General features: G+C 42.2%; 1 protein-coding gene across 12 annotated transcripts in view; it reads right to left on the reverse strand.

Annotated features, from left to right (window-relative positions):
- The window catches only part of RAPGEF6 (Rap guanine nucleotide exchange factor 6), a 105,178-nt gene that overhangs the window by 30,029 nt on the left and 55,445 nt on the right, over nucleotides 1–19,704 (reverse strand). For 10 of the 12 annotated variants that reach the window (XM_052689627.1, XM_052689634.1, XM_052689623.1 and 7 more), the window contains 11 exons: nucleotides 15,523–15,654; nucleotides 9,665–9,848; nucleotides 8,690–8,826; nucleotides 7,598–7,756; nucleotides 6,886–7,038; nucleotides 6,155–6,319; nucleotides 4,885–4,992; nucleotides 4,337–4,540; nucleotides 3,508–3,616; nucleotides 1,344–1,587; nucleotides 534–691 (listed from right to left, as the gene is read on the reverse strand). In XM_052689627.1, the coding sequence (XP_052545587.1) occupies nucleotides 534–691; nucleotides 1,344–1,587; nucleotides 3,508–3,616; nucleotides 4,337–4,540; nucleotides 4,885–4,992; nucleotides 6,155–6,319; nucleotides 6,886–7,038; nucleotides 7,598–7,756; nucleotides 8,690–8,826; nucleotides 9,665–9,848; nucleotides 15,523–15,654 (1,753 nt within the window). Of the gene's footprint in view, nucleotides 1–533; nucleotides 692–1,343; nucleotides 1,588–3,507; nucleotides 3,617–4,336; nucleotides 4,541–4,884; nucleotides 4,993–6,154; nucleotides 6,320–6,885; nucleotides 7,039–7,597; nucleotides 7,757–8,689; nucleotides 8,827–9,664; nucleotides 9,849–15,211; nucleotides 15,353–15,522; nucleotides 15,655–19,704 lie in introns of those variants that run through there. The other 2 variants (XM_052689632.1, XM_052689628.1) reach the window with 2 other exon arrangements.

Below are 19,704 nucleotides of genomic sequence, written 5' to 3' on the forward strand. Positions count from 1 at the left end.
TCAGTACCAGCAATGGAAGCCCAGACTGTAAATCTCAAAACACTTTTCAGTTTTTCAGACATATAACTGAACGACCTTAAAGTCTGCAAGACATTATATAAAAAATAACGTAACAATGCTGGTACTAAAGTTGTCTAATTCTATCCACAGTACTGTTAGGAACATTTACAAAAAGATGGTGGATGGAGAAGTCAAGCCACAGAAGTATTGGTATAGGGAAGAGATGAGAACACAAGACAGAAGCAGAGGACAACAACCTGCTTCCACCAGAGCTCTGGTAAATCAAAGACATTTGTGGGTGGGAAAATGGATGCATTTATTTATTTATCTAAGAGAAACCAGGTCTCACACTACAAAAAAGCAGGGACCAGAGGTTTGGGCTGTCTGCCTTTTCAGTGAATTGCCAGTTTGGACCCGTTAGGGTCACAAGAGAAAGAGGTAAACTCACTCAGTGTGTTTGGTCTGGCAGAAGATGTAATTTTCCCCCCAAAACCAACAGCCTTGTAATTACCAAAGCTCATGCTCTTGTTTACCTGAAGGATTAGAGAAATCCAGAATGCTCGTTGTAGGCTGCAGCAGGTCGGGGCTGCTGGATGAGAGGGTCCCAGGAATAGGCATGATGGCCAGGCTGTGCCGGCACTGCCGCGTCCCAACGATGCTGTCGTCCTGCGATTGGCTCACGCTGCCATCGCTGCAAAACAAATTGGTTTCAATCAGGTGGGTTAAGTTCTGCATGATCATCTTGGGATGAGTGAATCTTGGGGAAAATAACAGTGGTCAGATGTTTTCATTAAATGCAGTAGGCAAGCTTTAAGAACAGAGAGTAAGGGAATGTGTGTTTGAAAGCGTTCAATGGGACAGAAAACATATTCTGGTTTTGTTCTGCAGTTCAGGCCTCATTGTGGCCTTCCAGTATTTGAAGGGAGCATATACACAGGAGGGGGAATGACTGTTTATGAGGGTGGATAGTGATAGGACAAGGGGGAATGGTCTTAAACTGAGACAGGGGTGGTTTAGGTTGGATATGAGGAGGAAGTTTTTCACTCAGAGGTGGTGAGGCACTGGCACAGGTTGCCCAAGGAGGCTGTGGATGCCCCATCCCTGCAGGCATTCAAGGCCAGGCTGGATGTGGCTCTGGGCAGCCTGGGCTGCTGGTTGGTGACCCTGCAAACAGCAGGGGGTTGGAACTGGATGATGATCATTGTGGTCCTTTGCAACCCAGGCCATTCTATGGTTCTATGATTCAGATTTACTGCATTTTAAAAGCAGCATGGACGTGTCTGAAGATAGAAAGCAGCTACAATAAGGAACAACTGCTGTTCAACCAGGAGAGCCCAACGCACCTGAAGAGTTTTGGAGGCAAGATGCTGAATCGAGTCTTATCTAAAATTTTCCTGATTCTGTTTCTCCCACCAGATACGGTGTTTGCTTTCAATTTCTTGTTTCCTTTTTCACGGGGGAACATCTGTTCCACATCTCCAGGCATATCTGGGATGGAATAACGGTTGTTTTTCTTCTCTGCAATTTTCGGGATATGTGGAATTCCATTCTTCTCTTGCCCTATCCTGCAGAGCAGCTCCTTGAACACTGAAAGGGAAGATACAACCACTGTCATTTACCTTTGCACACCTAAACCTTTGTGTTGCTTTCTTCTTTCCCCTCAAACCCTTGGTTTCCTACATACCTGCAGAAAAATTAAAGCAGAATCCAAAACAAAAAGGTAATGCACTGCCAAACCAGGCTATAGATTACATTTTAATCTTGATTCTAAGGGGCAGGTCTTTTCCCATTGAAGGTTTGCTGTGGAATTCCTTGGCAGAAAGTGTAACCCCAAATGTTGAACCAAAAACGATGCCCCATTCTGCACAGCTGGACTCTCCTGGCTACCTTCAGAATGAGCACAAACCTCAGCACATTGAATGAAGATATTCCAGCCTTCACAAAGGCACCCAGATCAATAAAAAGGAACCTCTACATTCGTGTCGATCTCTCTACGTATTTAATGACTGTTGTCATCTGCATCTTTGCTAATGGTTCAGGTGCATCCTGAAGAACTTCAGGACAGCTCGGAATTTTCTTTTTTTCCTTCATTTTCCTTCAGTGAAACATAAGGTGCATCAAACCTCCTCCTGCATTTATCAAACTAAGGCAGTCAACTACTGACACTCCCAAAACATAGAAGGAAAAGAAGCCAGTCTTCATTGTTTCTGTTTCTCCTCACAAATAAAAGGTAAAATCAAATTGTTCAGACTGGTTTATCAATGCATAGGGGTTTTCCTGCTTGTTGTGGGGTGTTTTGTTTTGAAATCTTTGAGGTCACTCATGTCAGAAATGTGGTACTTTCTGTTGAAAACACGGTACCAAGAGAACACAGTGCTGTGCAGAGCTGATTTCTTGACCTGACAAACAAGACATGAGGGACTTTGCATATATATTCACAGTCAAACTGCATATTTCTATTATGTGACACAACTTCTAGCTATAATCCTTCACCATATAAACTCAAATCTAAGAATGGGGATTGTCCACTGCCAATTCCAGGCACTTAGCACTCAATTAAAAGGACAGAATCACAACTACTGCAGTTCAAAACAGCTTCACGACGTGAATTCATTAAAACATATCAGAGAAATCATCTTGAAATTTTATCAGCTTGCAGGAAAAGAGGTTGGAACCCATTTGTTTGTAACCATCACTGCCTCAGCTACAGCAATGCTTTATTTTATGCCATTTCATTAGTCTAGTCGACTGATTTCTGCAGTCGTTCTATGCTGTCATTAGAGTTATGATAATAAATAACAGCTAGGATCTTAAAACTTTTCACATGCATAGCGATAAATAGAAAATCATAACTGAAAAGAAAACTCATAGGGAACACAGGCAGGTAACCAGCAGGAGGAAATATTAGAGGGGAACCACCATTGGCTCTCAGATAGCACTACAGAGGAAGGATCTGTCTGGTACGCACAGCCTTGTACTTTCTGTAGCTGTGGTTATTCTGTTTCCTGAACAGGATTATGGAAAGAGAACAGATGGTTTGAATGAGTGTTTAAGGAGGTATTTATGTGTTTATATTCACACTGACAATTAAAAGCTAACATTTATATACTACACCGCTTTTTATATTCCCTTATCGATTTGAGACAGAAAGGCCATTTATCCTATTGTTCTTACTGCCATCATAAAAAGTTTTACGAAAACCCAGTTTGACATTTTTTGCTGTTTCTTGGCCAAATATTTTGGCCCAGCTCCTTTGGCTCCATGTCAGCCATATCGCATGCAGGGACACTAAAGCTGCTAAAGCAGCCGGTGGAGGATTTCTCAGGGAGCAGAGCGCTGGCTGCGCTGGCTCAGTGCCTCCCCATGAGGCTGCACACTCTGAGCAAATGGAGGCACAACCAGGGGACTCCTACGTGATCTTTCACTCCCAGAGCAAGTTGTAGAGCCAGAGAGACTGGAGGCTTTGTGCACATACACGGAAATACATCCCCTGTGAAGTCTACTCACCAAAAATGTTTGTTTTTACAGTGATGGAGAGATGAGTATTGTTCCTTAAGATTTCGAGAGCTTTTGCAAAGGTAATGTTCTCAAAGTTCTGTCCATTTACTTCCAATATCTTCAAGGAGAAATGCAAATTGAACTATTAGAACAGCTGTTTATAACGGAGTTACTTTACAACAGTTACAAATGTAAAGGCAACAATACAAGCATGTTAAGTTCTTGCCAGAAGTTATCATACTATCTTTACAGTAGCTGTACCATGAAAGCATTCTTTGTAAAATAACTGTATTCATTTCCCCACTCAAGTTCCATCCCGTAAATGAGCCAGGAACTCCATTCCTATCCATCAACTACTTTAACCAAACTCAACTTCTGGGACAACGTTCTTACATTTAGCAGCTGCACCTGGTGGATCACCAGCTGCACATCTGGTGTTACAACCAAAGCACAGATCAACTGCAGGGCCCCGAGGCTCCCCGGCCCCAGGCTGGGATGCTGAACACCCAATGAGAATCAACCCAAGAAAACGGCTTCAACCCAACCATATTCCTCTAAGAAAGTGTCCTAAAGCAACCGAAATTCTCCCCAGTTTGTCTACTTTTCTGCTTTTTGTTTTTGAAATACCTAAACACTTCAGATATTTCGAATACTATTCAATAGGAATGCATATTAAACATACAAACCTAAAGTATTGGTATTTTTGCTTTTTTTTTCCCCACTCTTAACTAACAGTCAACAGGATGATCTTTTTCTTGGAAACAATACAGTTGGCTAAACCAGAGTTTTTTAATTAAGAGATGGATGTTTCAAATTAACTTAGCTTTACATTTCCTACCTGATCACCACGCTTGAGTCCAGCTTCTGCAGCTTTACTGCCAATTTCCACAGTCTCAACAAAGATACCAAAACCTTTGTCACTTCCTCCAAGAAGGCTAAAAAAGAGAGGGGAGTCTCTAGAAGGCTTTTGCAAGGTAATTTGTCTCCATTTTGCCTTGGCAGCACAAGCAATATTCAGCAATCTGAGATGTCCCTTCATTTTCTGTAACACAAGAGACATGAAACCGAGTGTGATGTTTCTGCTGGTAGAAATGGAAAAAAAGTTGTGTAGGAAAAAAAAAGTGTCAGAAAGAGAAATTACGATTCTATGCATCCAGTTCTTAATAAACCTTCTGCAGTGATGCGAAGACACAGAAATGAGTGCCATGTGCACTATTTTATGAGAGCTTTGTACCTAAATATATATTTTATAGCAAATACACCCATGTTAAAAGCCACCTCTTCAGTGCTTTCTTATGGACTACAATGTGTTAACCCTTGCAGACACGCTGGAAAATGGAAATGCAGAATGTTAGAGGTGTGACAGTTGTCCTTTCTCACTCCTACCGTATTTTCTAAGTTCTTTTCAAACTCTTCCAGAAATCGAGTCATAGCAGGATCACCTTCAAAGTCATTGAAATGATTGTTCACCCACAGTAAAACCACTCTGGTAACCTAAAAAAATAAAAGCACACATCAAAATGTTTTTTCTCCTACAGGCTGTAATCTACAAGCGAAAAAAGAATACAAGGACACGACAGAATAACACAGCACAGATTAATGCATTCCTCAGCAGAAGCCATTTGCACTTGAAATCAACTCCTGATTTCCTCTCCTTGTGGAGATGAATGAAAAAACCAAGCATCAGACATCCCTGTATCTGGCTGATTACATCACCCAGTACTCAGCGGCACAGTCATCTACCTTCAGTTCTCTCTTCCTTTTGCCTTTCCTAAAACACATCCTTTTAAAGCCTCCTAATTACATCCTCTCCTAGGAAGCTGTACAATGTAACAATAAAAAACTTGCTTCTAAGTTTTGAAGCTAATTGTTTGGGTTGCATTTATGTGTGTGACAGTTGTGAGCTACTCATGAGGAATTCAATCTGACAACTGCTTTATCCATCCGCGCTATCAAGAAATGCTAATCCAGGGCAGCTTCTCTTCTAAAAATAACAACTTCCTCTTCTATTTGCTGAGATTGCTTTCTTTTACTTTCCTCCTTTACATTCATTTTCTCAAAAACAAACCCAACAGTTGTTGCCAGAAGGAGAACAAGGAAAAAGGGAGCAGCAGTAACCATAGTGAAGGAGCACAGCCAACTTCTTCCACAAAAACCTGCTTTGCCTCCATAGCTGAGTTTCCTTCGGCTCCATCTCAAACATATAAAACTGATAGCCAAGAATTTTACTGCCACCATTTTCAACAAACTGGATACGAGTACAAGTTCCAAACCATGTAAATTTTCCATACGCATCTGCATACAGTTACACACAGTTGAACGTGGTTCTGTTCATGGAAGAGTTATCAGCAGCACAGTTTGCTTTGAGTACAGGCTTCTCAGTAAGCTGCTCTAAGATGTTCAAAACACCAAAAAACTCTACAAACAACAACTACAGAAGGTGAACACAAGGCTGACGTGAGAACAGGGGTGATATATCCAAGAAATCATGAACAAAAAGATCCCCCAAGGCGCTGGTAAAAAAACAAGAAGAATTTCAGAGAGACAGGAGTTCAAATCTTAAAATTAAAAAGGCAACCATCCTGCAGAAGAGAAGCAGTGACACTTTGCAGAGAACACCATGCCTGCGTATGACAGCCCGGAGGCTGGAACCCACCTTATCCCTGAGGCTGTCCACTGTGAACCACTCCAGGAGTTTATTCCCAACTTCCAAGGGGCTCGTTAGAAACGTGCGGTACGTTAAAAGGAAATCTTCGATGTAAGTTGGATCCACAATAGAATGCTCTTCTATCAAGTGCATGATGAGCCGCTCAGGTGTTGCCTTAAAAATGGAATGCAAATACAGCTGACATCTCCTGCCGGTACCTTTCTCAGAGAGTCCCCATGTTCCAAACTTCAGTTTTGGAAAACCCAAGGAAAAAAAATTGTGCTAATATATTTAAATCAAATCCTCATGTTCCTCCCAGACCATTTTGCAGCTTGTAACTGGCCAGAACAATGAGTAACATCTCCTAAAAGCCATTTACCTGGTGTAGGGAACCTGCTTTGGCAGGGGGGTTGGACTCGATGATCTCTGGAGGTCCCTTCCAACCCCCACAATTCTGTGATTCTGTGATAACTTTGTTTATTACAGTTTAAGCTCTTCTTTCAGACTACAGAAGCCAAACCACTACAGAAGAAGTGCTGTCAGTGCAAACCCCAAAGGTCTACATTGATTAAAAGACGTATGGAAGTAGATTTTTGCAGAGCAATACAAATTCCTTAGAATTAAATTTTCGAGGTGAGACAGACAACAGTGAACAGGAGTTCCAGATTTAAACCAAAATGAACAAAGGTTTAATTATTAAAGGTTTAATAGATTAATGGAAAGAATGAGAAGAAACTCACCTTGATAACGATGTGTCCTTTTCTGGTTCCACTGCGATCCAGCTCCCTGTGTTCCTTTACCATAACAATCTCTCCTTCTTCCTCAACTTTATGAGTGTTTTTTTCCACGTGGTTCAGAATTCTCCAGTAGTCTTGCTGGGCTATACACACAAACTGTCCCAGACAACATGTGATCATTAATAAATACTCAAAACATGAATGCATCCTTGTGCCCCATCTCTGGGCTGCTCTGACACAACCACCACAGCACAGTACTTGTTATCAGCCCCAGTCTGTTCTGCCCAGCTACACCAGAAAGTTATAAATAGAGGAAAATAACACTAATCAGCACGTTTTGTCTCCAAAACATGATAATCATACAGGGAACAAACACTGCAAAAGCTGGACATGGCTATTGTCTGTTTATCTGTTCTTACTGCGCTTCAATCACACACACAGCACAGCTAGGGTGAACTAAGGTTACACCCGAAGTTACATTTCAACAGAAAGCAAAAGGTCCTGTTTCTCACACAACAGCAATGTAGAATAAATCTCCGCTGCTCAGTGTACAACTATCCTATATGTGTATCCTATACACAGGCAGAGCCCCAGGCCCATCCAACACCAACCTCCTTTCTTCTGCTCCTGGAATAACAATCATGCCTTAAGATGAAAGAAGTTTGCTGTCTCTTATTGGATGTTTAGAAATACGAGCTAGATGTACACATCTTACCTGACAGTCGTCTACTTTGGTTCTGACCACTCCATTCATGTACTGTTTGTCCAAAGAGGGAGTAATCCCAAAACTATTTCCCATACAGAGGCTCTCGCTCTTCCCATCAGGATAGCTGATTTCCACTGTGCCATTTAAAATAACATACCAAGAATCGAGCTAGAGGGAGTGAAAAACCAATTTAAAAAGTGAAGCTCCTTCAACAAATTGTATAAGCTGTTCCAGCACTCTGATCTCAGAAAGCTTTATTCTTGCAGTCTCCAGTTTGTTGCCACCACAGTTTTGCAACATGTAATTCACCAGAAATGTGTACTGTAAAGCAAGCAATAAAGCTGACTGAAACAAGAATGCTTTTCAGCATTCTTCTTTCATTTCAGTACTAATTCAGTAGGGAGCAATGCTGATGAATAGATTGCTTTTTAATCAGTGTGCTAATTGCTACAGTATATTTATACTATTTAACGAGCATGAGGGCTCTTCCCCCCACTTGGTCACTACTGGAAACAAGAGCACATTCAGCACCCACAGAGCACTGATGGGCTCCAGCTATCCCACATCTCTGGATCGAAGGACAGGGAGAGGCTGCAGGTAAGAATTCAGAGCACCAGCGTTGGGAGTCCAACCACTGCCTAACTGGCAACTGCTTCCAATGTAGATATTTAGGTTATGGTACCTACATCCTATTCAAGGATCCATCTCCACGATTATGGAGATTCTTACATTGTAAGAAGAGAGTTATTTGACCAATGGAAATTATGCATTCTTCTGCACAAGTGATCTCCAAAATAAAGTCTTAAATTTTAGCACTTACAGTAATCCACAGCATGAATTACTGAATGCTGGTTTTGTTTTCGTTTTTTTTTTCTATACTCAACCACAGTGAAGTCCTGAACAAGGAAGTCAAGAGCACGCAGGCAGGATCTAACACACAGATGGACTAAGGTTTAGGGAATTTGGAAGTGGGTCATGATAAGAGATGAGGAATTCTCTAGCTTTCAGGAGTGAGAGAGCAGCAGAGAACATTCCCCAGCCCCTCACCACCTGCAGCCTTCTGCCCATCGTGCTTCAACTGTGTTGCAGATGGTTACTTACCTCCTGGCCATCTTCAAGTATGACGGCTCCCGCTTGCTCCACTACTTCAAATATCATCACTGAGCAAAGTTCTCTTCTTACAGACATCGTCATGTTTGCGAAGGCAGGGAGTTGATGCATAAACTCCAATAATTGCTCTGTTAGACAAAGGAAACATTGGTATGAAGACTGCAAAGCCCAGGGGTTCCTTAGATATCATGCCCTCCCACAGGTACATTAAACCTCAGATTAATCCACGGAAGGAACTGCTCAGTGGTGTTACAATCCTTGTTAGTGCCTGCAGCTAAATGAGCCCAGTACGTGTTTTGTCATCAAAACTTGGGGAAAAAACCTTGGCTCCACAGTCCTGATCATGCCCTGATTGACTCTTAAGGCAGCAATCTAGCTAAGTGTAAAAGCACTTCAGCTTCAAACATTTAGAAGAAGTAAAAACACTTGTACTGTACAGTAATTATAAGCTTATCAAGAGCACAAAACGCATTTCAGAGTTCACAGAAGTAATCAAAAGTATAGCAGAACCTAAATTTTGCCATTAAACTAATGCCAATTTCCAGTTAGGCACTGCAATGAATTATTTTCCTTTCAAATATTTTGCAGTTCACGATTAAGCTTATCTACACTGCAGCACCAGCATGTTCTCTTCAACATTCCATACTTAATTAATTCAACAGTCACAGGCAGTCAAAATTACCACGTTACCCTCCTATCAACAGATACAATGATTGTAACACTGAACACATAGTAAGTTTCAAAGACTGTTTTTTCAAAATACTTGAGTTCTCAGAACAAATACTCTTCAGATAGAAGAAAAAACATGTAATTAGCAGTATTCCCAGTGCAAAGTGATCTCTGGAAGGCATCATTCATAATGATGACGATACACATTTAACATTAAGTCAACAGTTTACATGTACGCTCTCTGGCTGAAGTTACACGACACAGGTTTACACAAAGATCTACTTGTTTTCTCCTCACCAATGTCATCATCAGTTTTATCTGCAGGCTCTTTCTCAAGGCACTCTCGTACAACATCTCGCCCTAGAAGTGGATCTGAAGTTCTGTCAATATCTTCATCTTCCTCTTCTTCTTCATCTTCAGAGTCTACAGGTGCTTCAGGAAGACCTGTTAAATCAACATCTCCCATCTCACTTTCTGTAGCCTACAGAGAAGACATCCATCAGATAAAGACTTCAATGATTTCATTCAATTAATTTTGGTCTTATCTTAGTAGAGTTAATAATACCAAAAAATTCTAAGACAAACAATTTAAACTAGAAAGTAGACAGTACAAATATATACCTGTGGCATAAAGCAACAGCATGCTACTGAATTACCATCACCAGTTCTGAATTGTGTACTGGGCACGTGCTCTCCTTCTTTACTAATGACACTCCCAATGATCTGCAGGCAACACAAGCCCACTGACACCAACTGTGTGACACTGAGGGACAATAATCCAGGCTGAGTGGGATCTGATCTTACTTTTAGTTCCAGTATTGTGCAATGGTTTGTGATTTTGGTGTATGATCAGTATGTCAGGTGGAGAATTGCCTCTGAAAAACAGAGATCAGGACGACTACTCCTACCTCTGCTGGCCAATTCTCCCTTCTTTATGGCACTTAGTGCCTTGTGAACTCACGTGAACAAATGGCTTCTCACAATTTAAGACTTAATATTAACCAAGTAGTAAAATAATCCAGTAATAACAGTGGTCACCCAATGTCTATAGACACATTTCTGCTGTCATCAATAGATGGCAACATAGACATCAAACTGAGCAGACGCACGAGGCCACAGTTGAAGATAAAGAAATGCTGGCACCAAAAAGCAGCATCACACAAGATGTTTGCAATATTTTCTCATGTAAAGTTTAAATGATGTAATGGAATGAAAATAACTTTCCAAGCAGATGGAAGGCAAGAAAAAAGAAACAAAACCAAGCAGTTTCAAACTTCCAGTTTCCACAAAATACCTCCTCAATCGTTTTGTCTTAATTTAATGCAGCATGCAACTGATCAATGCACACCTATTGTAAAATCCCCTGTAAACAAACTCCCACTGGCAGTTGTTAGACACAAATTGTCTGAACGTTAATTTCTATGATTTTGTTTTGCAAAGTGCCATTGGTACACGGTGTATTCTGAACACACATATTCCATTTTGGTACGTTTTCAAAGGCACACATTTGAGAAGGTGGCAGAATTATGAGTATCTATGCCCATCTCCTTTATTGTCATTCATTTTTACAACCATCGGAAGAGCCCCAGTGGAACCTTCCCCCACAGTCAATTAGAATATTGTTCATTAACACCAATTCCCTGACGCGCCCACAACATTTCACTTCCAGACACTTCCAGACATGAGAACGGCTGGAGATCCAGCGATGAGCTGACGACTACAGCACAGAGCAGAGCTGTTAGATGCCTCTGCTCCATTGGGTGCAACCCAATGTTTGATGGCAGGATATTAAAAAGGAGACGGATCGCTCTTTGCTCTTCTGAAGTGAGAAATATTTATCAATAACTCAGGGACGGTTACTAATGCTGTCTCCTGTCTCCTGCTCGAAGCTCCAGACGTGACATAAGCAGCACAATGCTGTAGCACTGCTGTTTTCAAGTCTGAGTTGCATCACCAAAGCCAGCGTTGATTTGATCAGCAAAGCGCTGCCCCCACTCCTCACAGGGCTGCCAATGCAAACCCGACCTCGGGCAGCTGGAGCAGCACTGCCCCCTGCACCAGGCAGACAAAAGGTCAGGTATATTCCTGAGGTCTTTGGATTTGTCCTCCTTGTTACAATTACCCACCAAACCTAATAAAAGAAGTTTACGTGACTTAACAAACATTTCCTACAGAGCAGGGTGGCAAAACATAGGGTTAAATCTGTTTTTATTACATCACTTTGCTGGCTTATGGAGCTCACGCATTAACAGTTTTGGAATTAAGCCGAAGTGCAAATTGTGCTTGGAGAGCCTTGGCAGCACATGCTCAGTGCTGCTTTTCATTCTAAGACCTTTCCAGCATCTCTTCATCTGAACAGCCACAATTCATATTCAATTTCCCAGGCAGAGTAAAACTGAGCACAGTGTGAATTCCCACTTCAATAACATTAAGCTAAGGCAACAAAATGGAGGATGCAGGTTCTACAGGAAGGTGATATTTAACACGTGCTCTGTACAGCCTGTGTGGAACAATTAATCAATCTTCCCTTTTCCTGATAAATAAGTTGCAATCCGATCAAGCTACATTCTTAAGAGAAAAATAACAATTCACTAATTTACAACAAATAAACCAGAAGCTCCAATCCTCAAAGTTGGCACAAATATGGCTCTTCACGGTTGGGTCTATTGGGCAAAAATACCAGCTGCCAACCCAGCAGCACGCACAGCACAGGACGCTCACTGTCAAAACCCTCGTTTGCTGTTTGAAAATCACACCATTTCTACTTGATATCGCCTGTTAACTTCTTTAAGGAGACAACAGGACTGTGTTTGGTAAAGCTTGTTCCTAGAGATGCCTGCATTGGCTTTGGACGCCAAGGAGCCCTCATAACTTTGGTGATTCTGACACGTATTCATGTGAAGGACTCTCTGTTCTGTAATAACTCTGCATGGCAGGTAATTTTAGTGCTCATGGCTCTCGGTGCAACCTGCTATTAAGAACATGGGGTTTTTACTTCCCTTCATGTCAATTCTTTCAGGGGAAAGCTGTCCAAGTCTTCAGAATTGACAGAAAACTCGTTAGTAAAGCCCTAAACCCTGATGCATATTTTATAGATAATCCATCTTCACTTAAAATCCTTAACCACAGATGGAACTATTGCTGGGCAGTAACATTGCTGCCCACAGATAACACATACTGCTGAAGTGACAAATGAGAGATGGAAAAAAAAAAAAAAGAGAAAAAAAAAAACACTGAGAAACCACTGGCAGATCTTAAACAGATAAGGAAAAATAGATGAGAATTTGTCACTCGGTAAAAGAAGAGCATTGGAGTCATTGATAAAGGCAGCAACTCCATTGCACTCAAAGTGAGACCATGAGACCATGCCCACCCAGGCCTGGACTTACAGCCTGGATTGCCTATGCGACCCTTGCTGGCCTTCTTAGAGCCTACCCCATGGAAAAGCAAACGGAAATGTTTGCTCACTGTAATACCTGCAGAATAGCTTTTCCCTGAGGATGCCTATTACAAGGCCAAGGGGCTGTTTGCAGAAGTTATAATCCCTCATTTCGACTTATATGCATAACCACACAGCTTCTCCTAAGAGCCTGAACATCCGAGCTCTGAAGGGAAGCATACTGTCAGAAAGAGGCTGAAGAAAAACAAACACATAAATTAAATATATTTAAAAAAAAAAAGTAGGAAAAGCTTTCACATACATATAAATGAAGGTGTGAAGGGAGAAAACATCATCATAAATTTATTCTCCTCAGCAGCTTTGGCTTCAATGCAATGTGTTTGCAGCCGTGCTGCAGGCAGGGCTCGTTTCTGCTGAGCTCACCTTCAGCTCCTGTGCTCATTTCCTGCCTAACATCCTGCACTGAGAAGCAGCTGGAAGAAGTGAAAACTCATTTCAACGCTGTCGATGAATAAAGTGTACACAGATGAACCAAAACCCTTTCCAAATCTTAATAAAAAAATGTCTCACCCTTTGTTTCTATCATTCTATCATTCTAATCCGTTTCCTGCTCTGGAATCAGAGTTGCGTTACGCACTATAAATTAACCTTATGATATCATTCATTCAAAAGGTCATTTCAAGGCTACATTAATAAAAATTATTTAGAAATACTCTTCCTTTGACATTAATGATAGTCCTGGAGAGTTTGGCACACAGCAGAGATGAAACTGACAGCAAAAGCAAAGACAATGTTTTCCAAATGCTTCATGAAAAGCCTATTTTAATATGAGTAAATTTGTAACTCCTTCAGGGGCATAAATGTATTTCACCACCTTTGCAGTGCAGATTAAAATGCTACTCCTTCATTTATTTTATTTAGGTAATTTTTCTTTGTTTAACCATTACGCTCTTCTGGCATTTTCTTAAGAGCAGGAATGCAACATTTCAAATGTATTTAACCACAGGTGATAAGAGTGCACCCTCCTTACTGGAACGACATCTGCTTCATCAATAATACATCTGAAGTGCTTTTCACTTAGTATAAGCCTTCCAAAAGGCTCAGGTAGACAGGCCAGCAAAAGTGCCATCAGCCTCAGTGTGTGAGCTGCCCAGGTACCACAGCCACGCTGGTTCTGGTGACTGCAGCTAATTATTTTTTGAGCTGGGAGAATTAATTTCGAAGGGAGAAAAGGGGGAAAAAAAAAAAAGAAACCCAAAAAATAATGTGAAGAACAAAATCTTTCCACGCTGCTGCTAGGAATGCAGGGTGCGTTTGGAAAGAGTTATTGACAATCAAAGTAATTCTGAGCTGGTTGGTAGAGAGCAAATGGAAAGAAGTAAAATAATAGATTGAATGGGACGAACACATACTTGGAATGCCTTATCTTTAAAGTTAACTTGCAATACTTTGCTGTAAATAAGACATACTATCAGTCTCTATTATACTGTACCCAGACAGTCCCCAATAGAGGGGAACAGGTATCTACATTCCAGCTACACCTACAGAACACTCAACAGTTCCTGTTTAGTTGGTAATGTAGCAGATCTGAACTCAGAAGTGAAAAGGCCGTGCCATTTCTGCACTCCTCCATCAGAAGTGCACCCATGAACCTAGCTCTGCAATTTGGCACGAGGCAGCAGCTCTGCTTCGTTTGCAGATAACGCACTTAATAAGTTATCTCTCGATGTTCCTCAACTTCTATTCCCAACAAGAAACACTGGAATTTGCACAGTCAGTGGGTGCAGAGAGCGTGTTTATTACATGCTTCTGTTTGCAGAACAGGACATCTGCAGTGAGCAACAAATGCAAATAACCAAGGAAGGAACCCAACAGGCAGAAGGGTTTCATGAAATCTGCTCCATAATTCAGCACATAAATCACCACATATGTCTTTTAAAAGCAACAGCACACGTGCTGGTACACAGAGAGGTGAAAAGCAAGGAGGGAGCTGTTGAGGTGGAAAGCAGCGCTGGGTTTGCAGAAGCATTAGGAAGGGGAGGCAGTGATAAACTGCCACTGCTTTGGTGTCACGCAATCTATAAGCAATTCCTCTTTTTCCAGAGAAAATGGAACAGGAACAAGGTGTTCTTAATGTTAACAAGACTGGGGGAAAAGAAACACATCAAAACCAAGCTCTGAGTCTTCCCTTCATATGATAAAGCAAGAAATAAACCAGAACCAAGCTCCTTTTGCAGGATACCACATGGGATAAGAACTTGCTGCATTTGTTTTGTTGCACTCTGTACTGCAACTCCACTCATTTTTATTATATTTTATTCTTTACCAATATAAGCCGTGTTTAGCAAGTACTGAATCAAACTGCAGAGAAGCCAAGCACTAACATAAGTGCTCACCTGCACACATACTGCCACCACCCCCCTCATCTGGTCACTGTCACCTACCTCACTGCTAACAGATTGTGTGCCAAGGAAAAACCAGAAAGGAAGTGCCATCAGAAGAGCATGCAGATGTCACTGCAGAAATGCTCCCACCAGGTCTGTGCAGCAGCTCCTGATGGACTTCCGCCCAAATTCTGGCAGCCAACAGCAAATACAACAAACAACCGTGTGTGGTGAACGTCTGACCTCATGCTTTCTGATAACCAGCCGGCGTTACAGCAGCACAAAATGCTGCCAGAGCAATTAGGAAAGGCAAAATGCAATTTCCAGCTGGGGGGTGGGGAAGTAGAACTAAGAAACAAATGCAATTCTACCTGATAGATATCAGACAGGCTGCTGCTCCCAGAATCGCTGGCAATGCTGCACCCAGACTGGCTTGAAGGGACGTGAGTCACCTGAGGGTGAGGATTGTCTGTAAGATGCATCTTGGTAAGATCAGCTGGAAGCTGTAAACAAAAGGGATTTGGGGAAAAGGCAGGAAAAAGAAAAAAAAAAAAAAAAGTCATATAAATCTGGTTTGCATGCAAAGTTTTTAATGAAATTTTTGTTAAATATCTGAATTTTCACCTGAAACCTGACACGTATTTTGAGAAAATGTGAATTTAGATGAAGCCTGCCCAGTCACACTTGTGATCTTGTGGGACTGATGTTTAATGATGCATCACCTGAGAACAAAGATCTGGCCCTTTGCAGCTCCCTGACACACAGCAGCAAAACGAAGAGCCAACGAGATGGCAAAGGAATAACGCCAGCCACAGTCCTAAACATCACCTCATCCTGCAACCCAGGATGAAGAACATAATTTAAAAACAGGGAAATTTCTTATAAAGTTCTGAAATGCAAAAGATTGTTAAGCTGTCACAAATTGCCACTAAAACCAAAGCAAACCAAACTCATCCTCCCAGCCGTAGATACCAAGCAGCAAACTCAATCCAAACACACGGGACCCCTAACACTTTGAAGACTATTTTTTGCAGCCAAAAAGTTTTACAGGCTGAAAAAAACCTCTGCTGAGGGCAGCAGTAAAAAGGTGGAAGCCCTCAGCTGGCAGAACCCAATCCAGGGGCAAAGGAACCTATCTGTATATGGAGAGAGCTGACATCAGGGAGGTGGGATTCAACTTCAGCATGGATGGGGCACTGGTTGGCTTTGTTTTAAATCCAAATGAATGCTTCTTACAGCACACGTTTTTGTGCCATACACAGAAAAACAGCAGACACCACTAATGGATGCAAGGCAGAATATACTCCACTATTTCCATTAAAGCCTTCTGAGTTAAGGCACTGGTTAAGCCCCTGAGGCTCTGCTGGTTCCCCGTGGTGTGGATAGAGGCTGCTCAGTGCAGGGTGAAGTGTGGAAGCTGAATTCCAGCTCTGCTTGTCAGGCTCACAAAGCCCTGCAGCCTTTGGGAATGGCTCTGAGACCTTCAGGAGAGGAAGGAGTGGGATCAGGAGCAGAACCGACTCGATGCGTTTCCCTGCAGCTCTCCCCCAAAAAGCTTTGCTGCCAAAGTGCCACGCCAGCCCACCTGCTGTAACTGGCAGTGCAACATGTGAGATGTGTGTGACAAAGGCAGTTTTATGTGCTGAGGCTGAGAAGCATTGCAGGAACAAAACGGAGCTCTCAAAACAAAGGAAAGCCAGGTGTGCCATTTGTATGTACTTCTCACGAATGCACACTGAAGACTAACTCAAACCACCACCACTCCTCCCCAGAGGAGTACTTCTAATCAAGTCATTAATCACTTAGAACTGATCTCCGCTCCCCCAGCCAGCACTCACATTAATTTCCATCACCTATAAAGCACATGGGCACCCACGCTGCTCCAGCTGGACTTTGCCATATGTTATTGGGAAAGACATTTAATGCAAGCTAGGTGTAAGGAAACACTGCAGCATCTCTTTAAATCTGAGAGAGATATAAGGTTTATTTGAGACAAGTGACCTTTAAAGTGCTGCTTGCCACTCTACTCAATCTCCCAAAATAAATCACAGCTTCTGTCTTTTGTGTGTCATTTTTATTACCCAAAGCAATTTTCTTCCCTTCAGAACTCACTAAGCAGCACTACGAGGAGCGGATGCTTTTGCAGCAGCGGACGCGGGGTGGACTCACTGGATGTGGTAATGATGCTGCTGAAAGCATTTTGGAATTGCCTGAGCTACTGCTGCAAAGCATTCCCCTGTTCAGCTGAGGTTTTTATATGGGAGAAACTTAAAATGCTTGTTCCAAATGCGTCAGTATCTTGGAAGAATGGGTATTAAGGAAACAAGTCCATCACAGCAACATTCACCTATGGCCACACTAGAATCTTTCAGAAACAGTGCAAAAAAAAAAAGAAAGAAAAATCTTATATACCCAATAATCTGTTCCAAAATTGTTCATCTCCTAATTAACCACTCAGAATGTGCACTGCATTTCAATCAATTATTTTATTTATTGTAAACAGAATTAAGGAACAGCATGCAGCACACTGACTGAGCGCAGCAGTTTGGTGTTTGGTGTGCTGGTGCTCCATGGAGCAGCTCTGCTCTTCCCTTACCCAGATATACCTCCAAAAGAGATACATTTATGTTTTACAAAGGTGAATCGAGACATCTTGATCTTATTTAGAATTATGAACTTCCTCAGACTGACTGCATGACAGGAGCAGAGCAGCGATGCGATTCCTCCCAGACACTGCTGAGGTTTCCATCCAAGAGCCAACACACTTGCCCAGCCAGTCTAGAGATGCATGCTGTGGCTAGAAATGCAGTACTTACCTCACACAGCATGGAATCACGCCTACACACCACAACCAGACACTAAAAAATTAGAGAAAATTGCATATTCCTTCCTGTTCAGCAGGCAGCACCCAGCAAAGACTCATTGCTTGTGTTTTCAGAAGGAGACATTCACAGTATTACATTCACTGCTACTGAAACTCTTAGGAAAAAGTGTTGGTGCTTCCTTTCCCCACCCAAAAATACTGCCTTCGCCCCCAGACCTGGCAGCTGTTGGCTGAAGGCAAGAGGACAGATAACCCACCAGGAGGAGCACCATGCTCAACAACCATGGCTGTCTTTGGTTCCACGACAGCTTTCTACACAACCAATGACACAAAGCGTTCTGTGCATCACAGGAAAGTGAATATTTGTGGTCTTAGCATTAAAACAACCAATTTCTCTCTCATCTGGAGGTTCAGACTTCGTGCCATTGCTAGGTGTATGAACTGGGACTTCCATCTAAATTATTCATTTCGCCATATGTACCACTCTGCTAAATGGCTAACACAGCAAGCATTTGTCAGCATGGGATGGAGAAGAGCCACTCAGCATGTAGAAACACGCTGTAAAAATCCCTGAATTACTTTGTAACGATTGTTTCTGTCTACAGCTGTCCTTCATGAGGCAGATAAGCTCTGTACAGCACCCAAAGCATGCATCCTCCTCTACCACTTTCTAGTCCAAACTTCTGACAGAGAGACTGAATGCCACAATATCCTCCTAAAAACACAACTGTTTTCCTGCTGCTCTCTATCCCCTAGCAGATAAGTTGAGCTTCCCATGTCCATTAGGATGAGCAGTGAACCAACCAGCTGCACACTCTCTCATCATAACCTACCCAAACTTCCAAAGCTCAGTCCTTTCCCCCCACATCCATCGTTGCTTTGCAGTGATTTCGACCCCTCTGAGTTTTACACACACAAATTTCCACCTCATTTTCCTGCTACTCGGTGCATTACGGAGCAGCACCTCCCTGCATCACATTTTCCAGACATCCAGACTGAGGTGTCTGATAGCCAACAATGCAAAGACAGCAAAACCCACCACGTTAGCGGGACGTGCGTGTCTGAACAGGAATTCTCAATTAACATTCATTTTCTAAATCAGTCTATATAATTCATTTAGCTTTGCATCAATAGATCCATACCTCTGATGACGCAGGATACACAAGTGATGTGCCAACCTTCCCCGTGACATACGCTGTGTTTCCCTAGGGAGCAGACCATTCCCACAGCCCCAAGTAGAGCACGTCTGCAGTGACATTCCCTTCTGATGTAAGCACCGCTGACTCTCAAAAGAGAAATCACAGAACACTTGGAAATTAAATTAAAAGCTCATTTTGCTAGGGCAGATTTTTAAGACCGCACATGTCCTGTGCAGCATTATGGGATCTTCTTACATGCTGATCACCAATCTCCTCTTGAGAAGCATGCTCACAACGAGCTTTACCCCAAGGATAAATTTCTCCTGATGTGCTTCTTGGGAATGCCTAAAAATGAAGGCTGTGGAAAAGTTATTGCAGAATTTACACAAAGAGAAAGCAGCCACCGAAGTCATGAGTTACTAGTGGGCAGAAGCTAACATGCAAGAGGGATAAAGTGAGAATCTAGTCTCTGCATTCCCTGTTCTTTGCAGAGAAAGGACTGAGACACGTCTTTGGGCACAGGGGTCCATGCTCTTCGTGCTGCTTTTCCTATGGGACCAAATTTGCTGTACCTGTCCTACTGAGAAGCC

The sequence above is a fragment of the Tympanuchus pallidicinctus genome, unplaced genomic scaffold (genome assembly GCF_026119805.1).
Source record: "Tympanuchus pallidicinctus isolate F22 unplaced genomic scaffold, pur_lepc_1.0 scaffold25, whole genome shotgun sequence".
NCBI classification, from domain to species: Eukaryota; Metazoa; Chordata; class Aves; order Galliformes; family Phasianidae; genus Tympanuchus; species Tympanuchus pallidicinctus.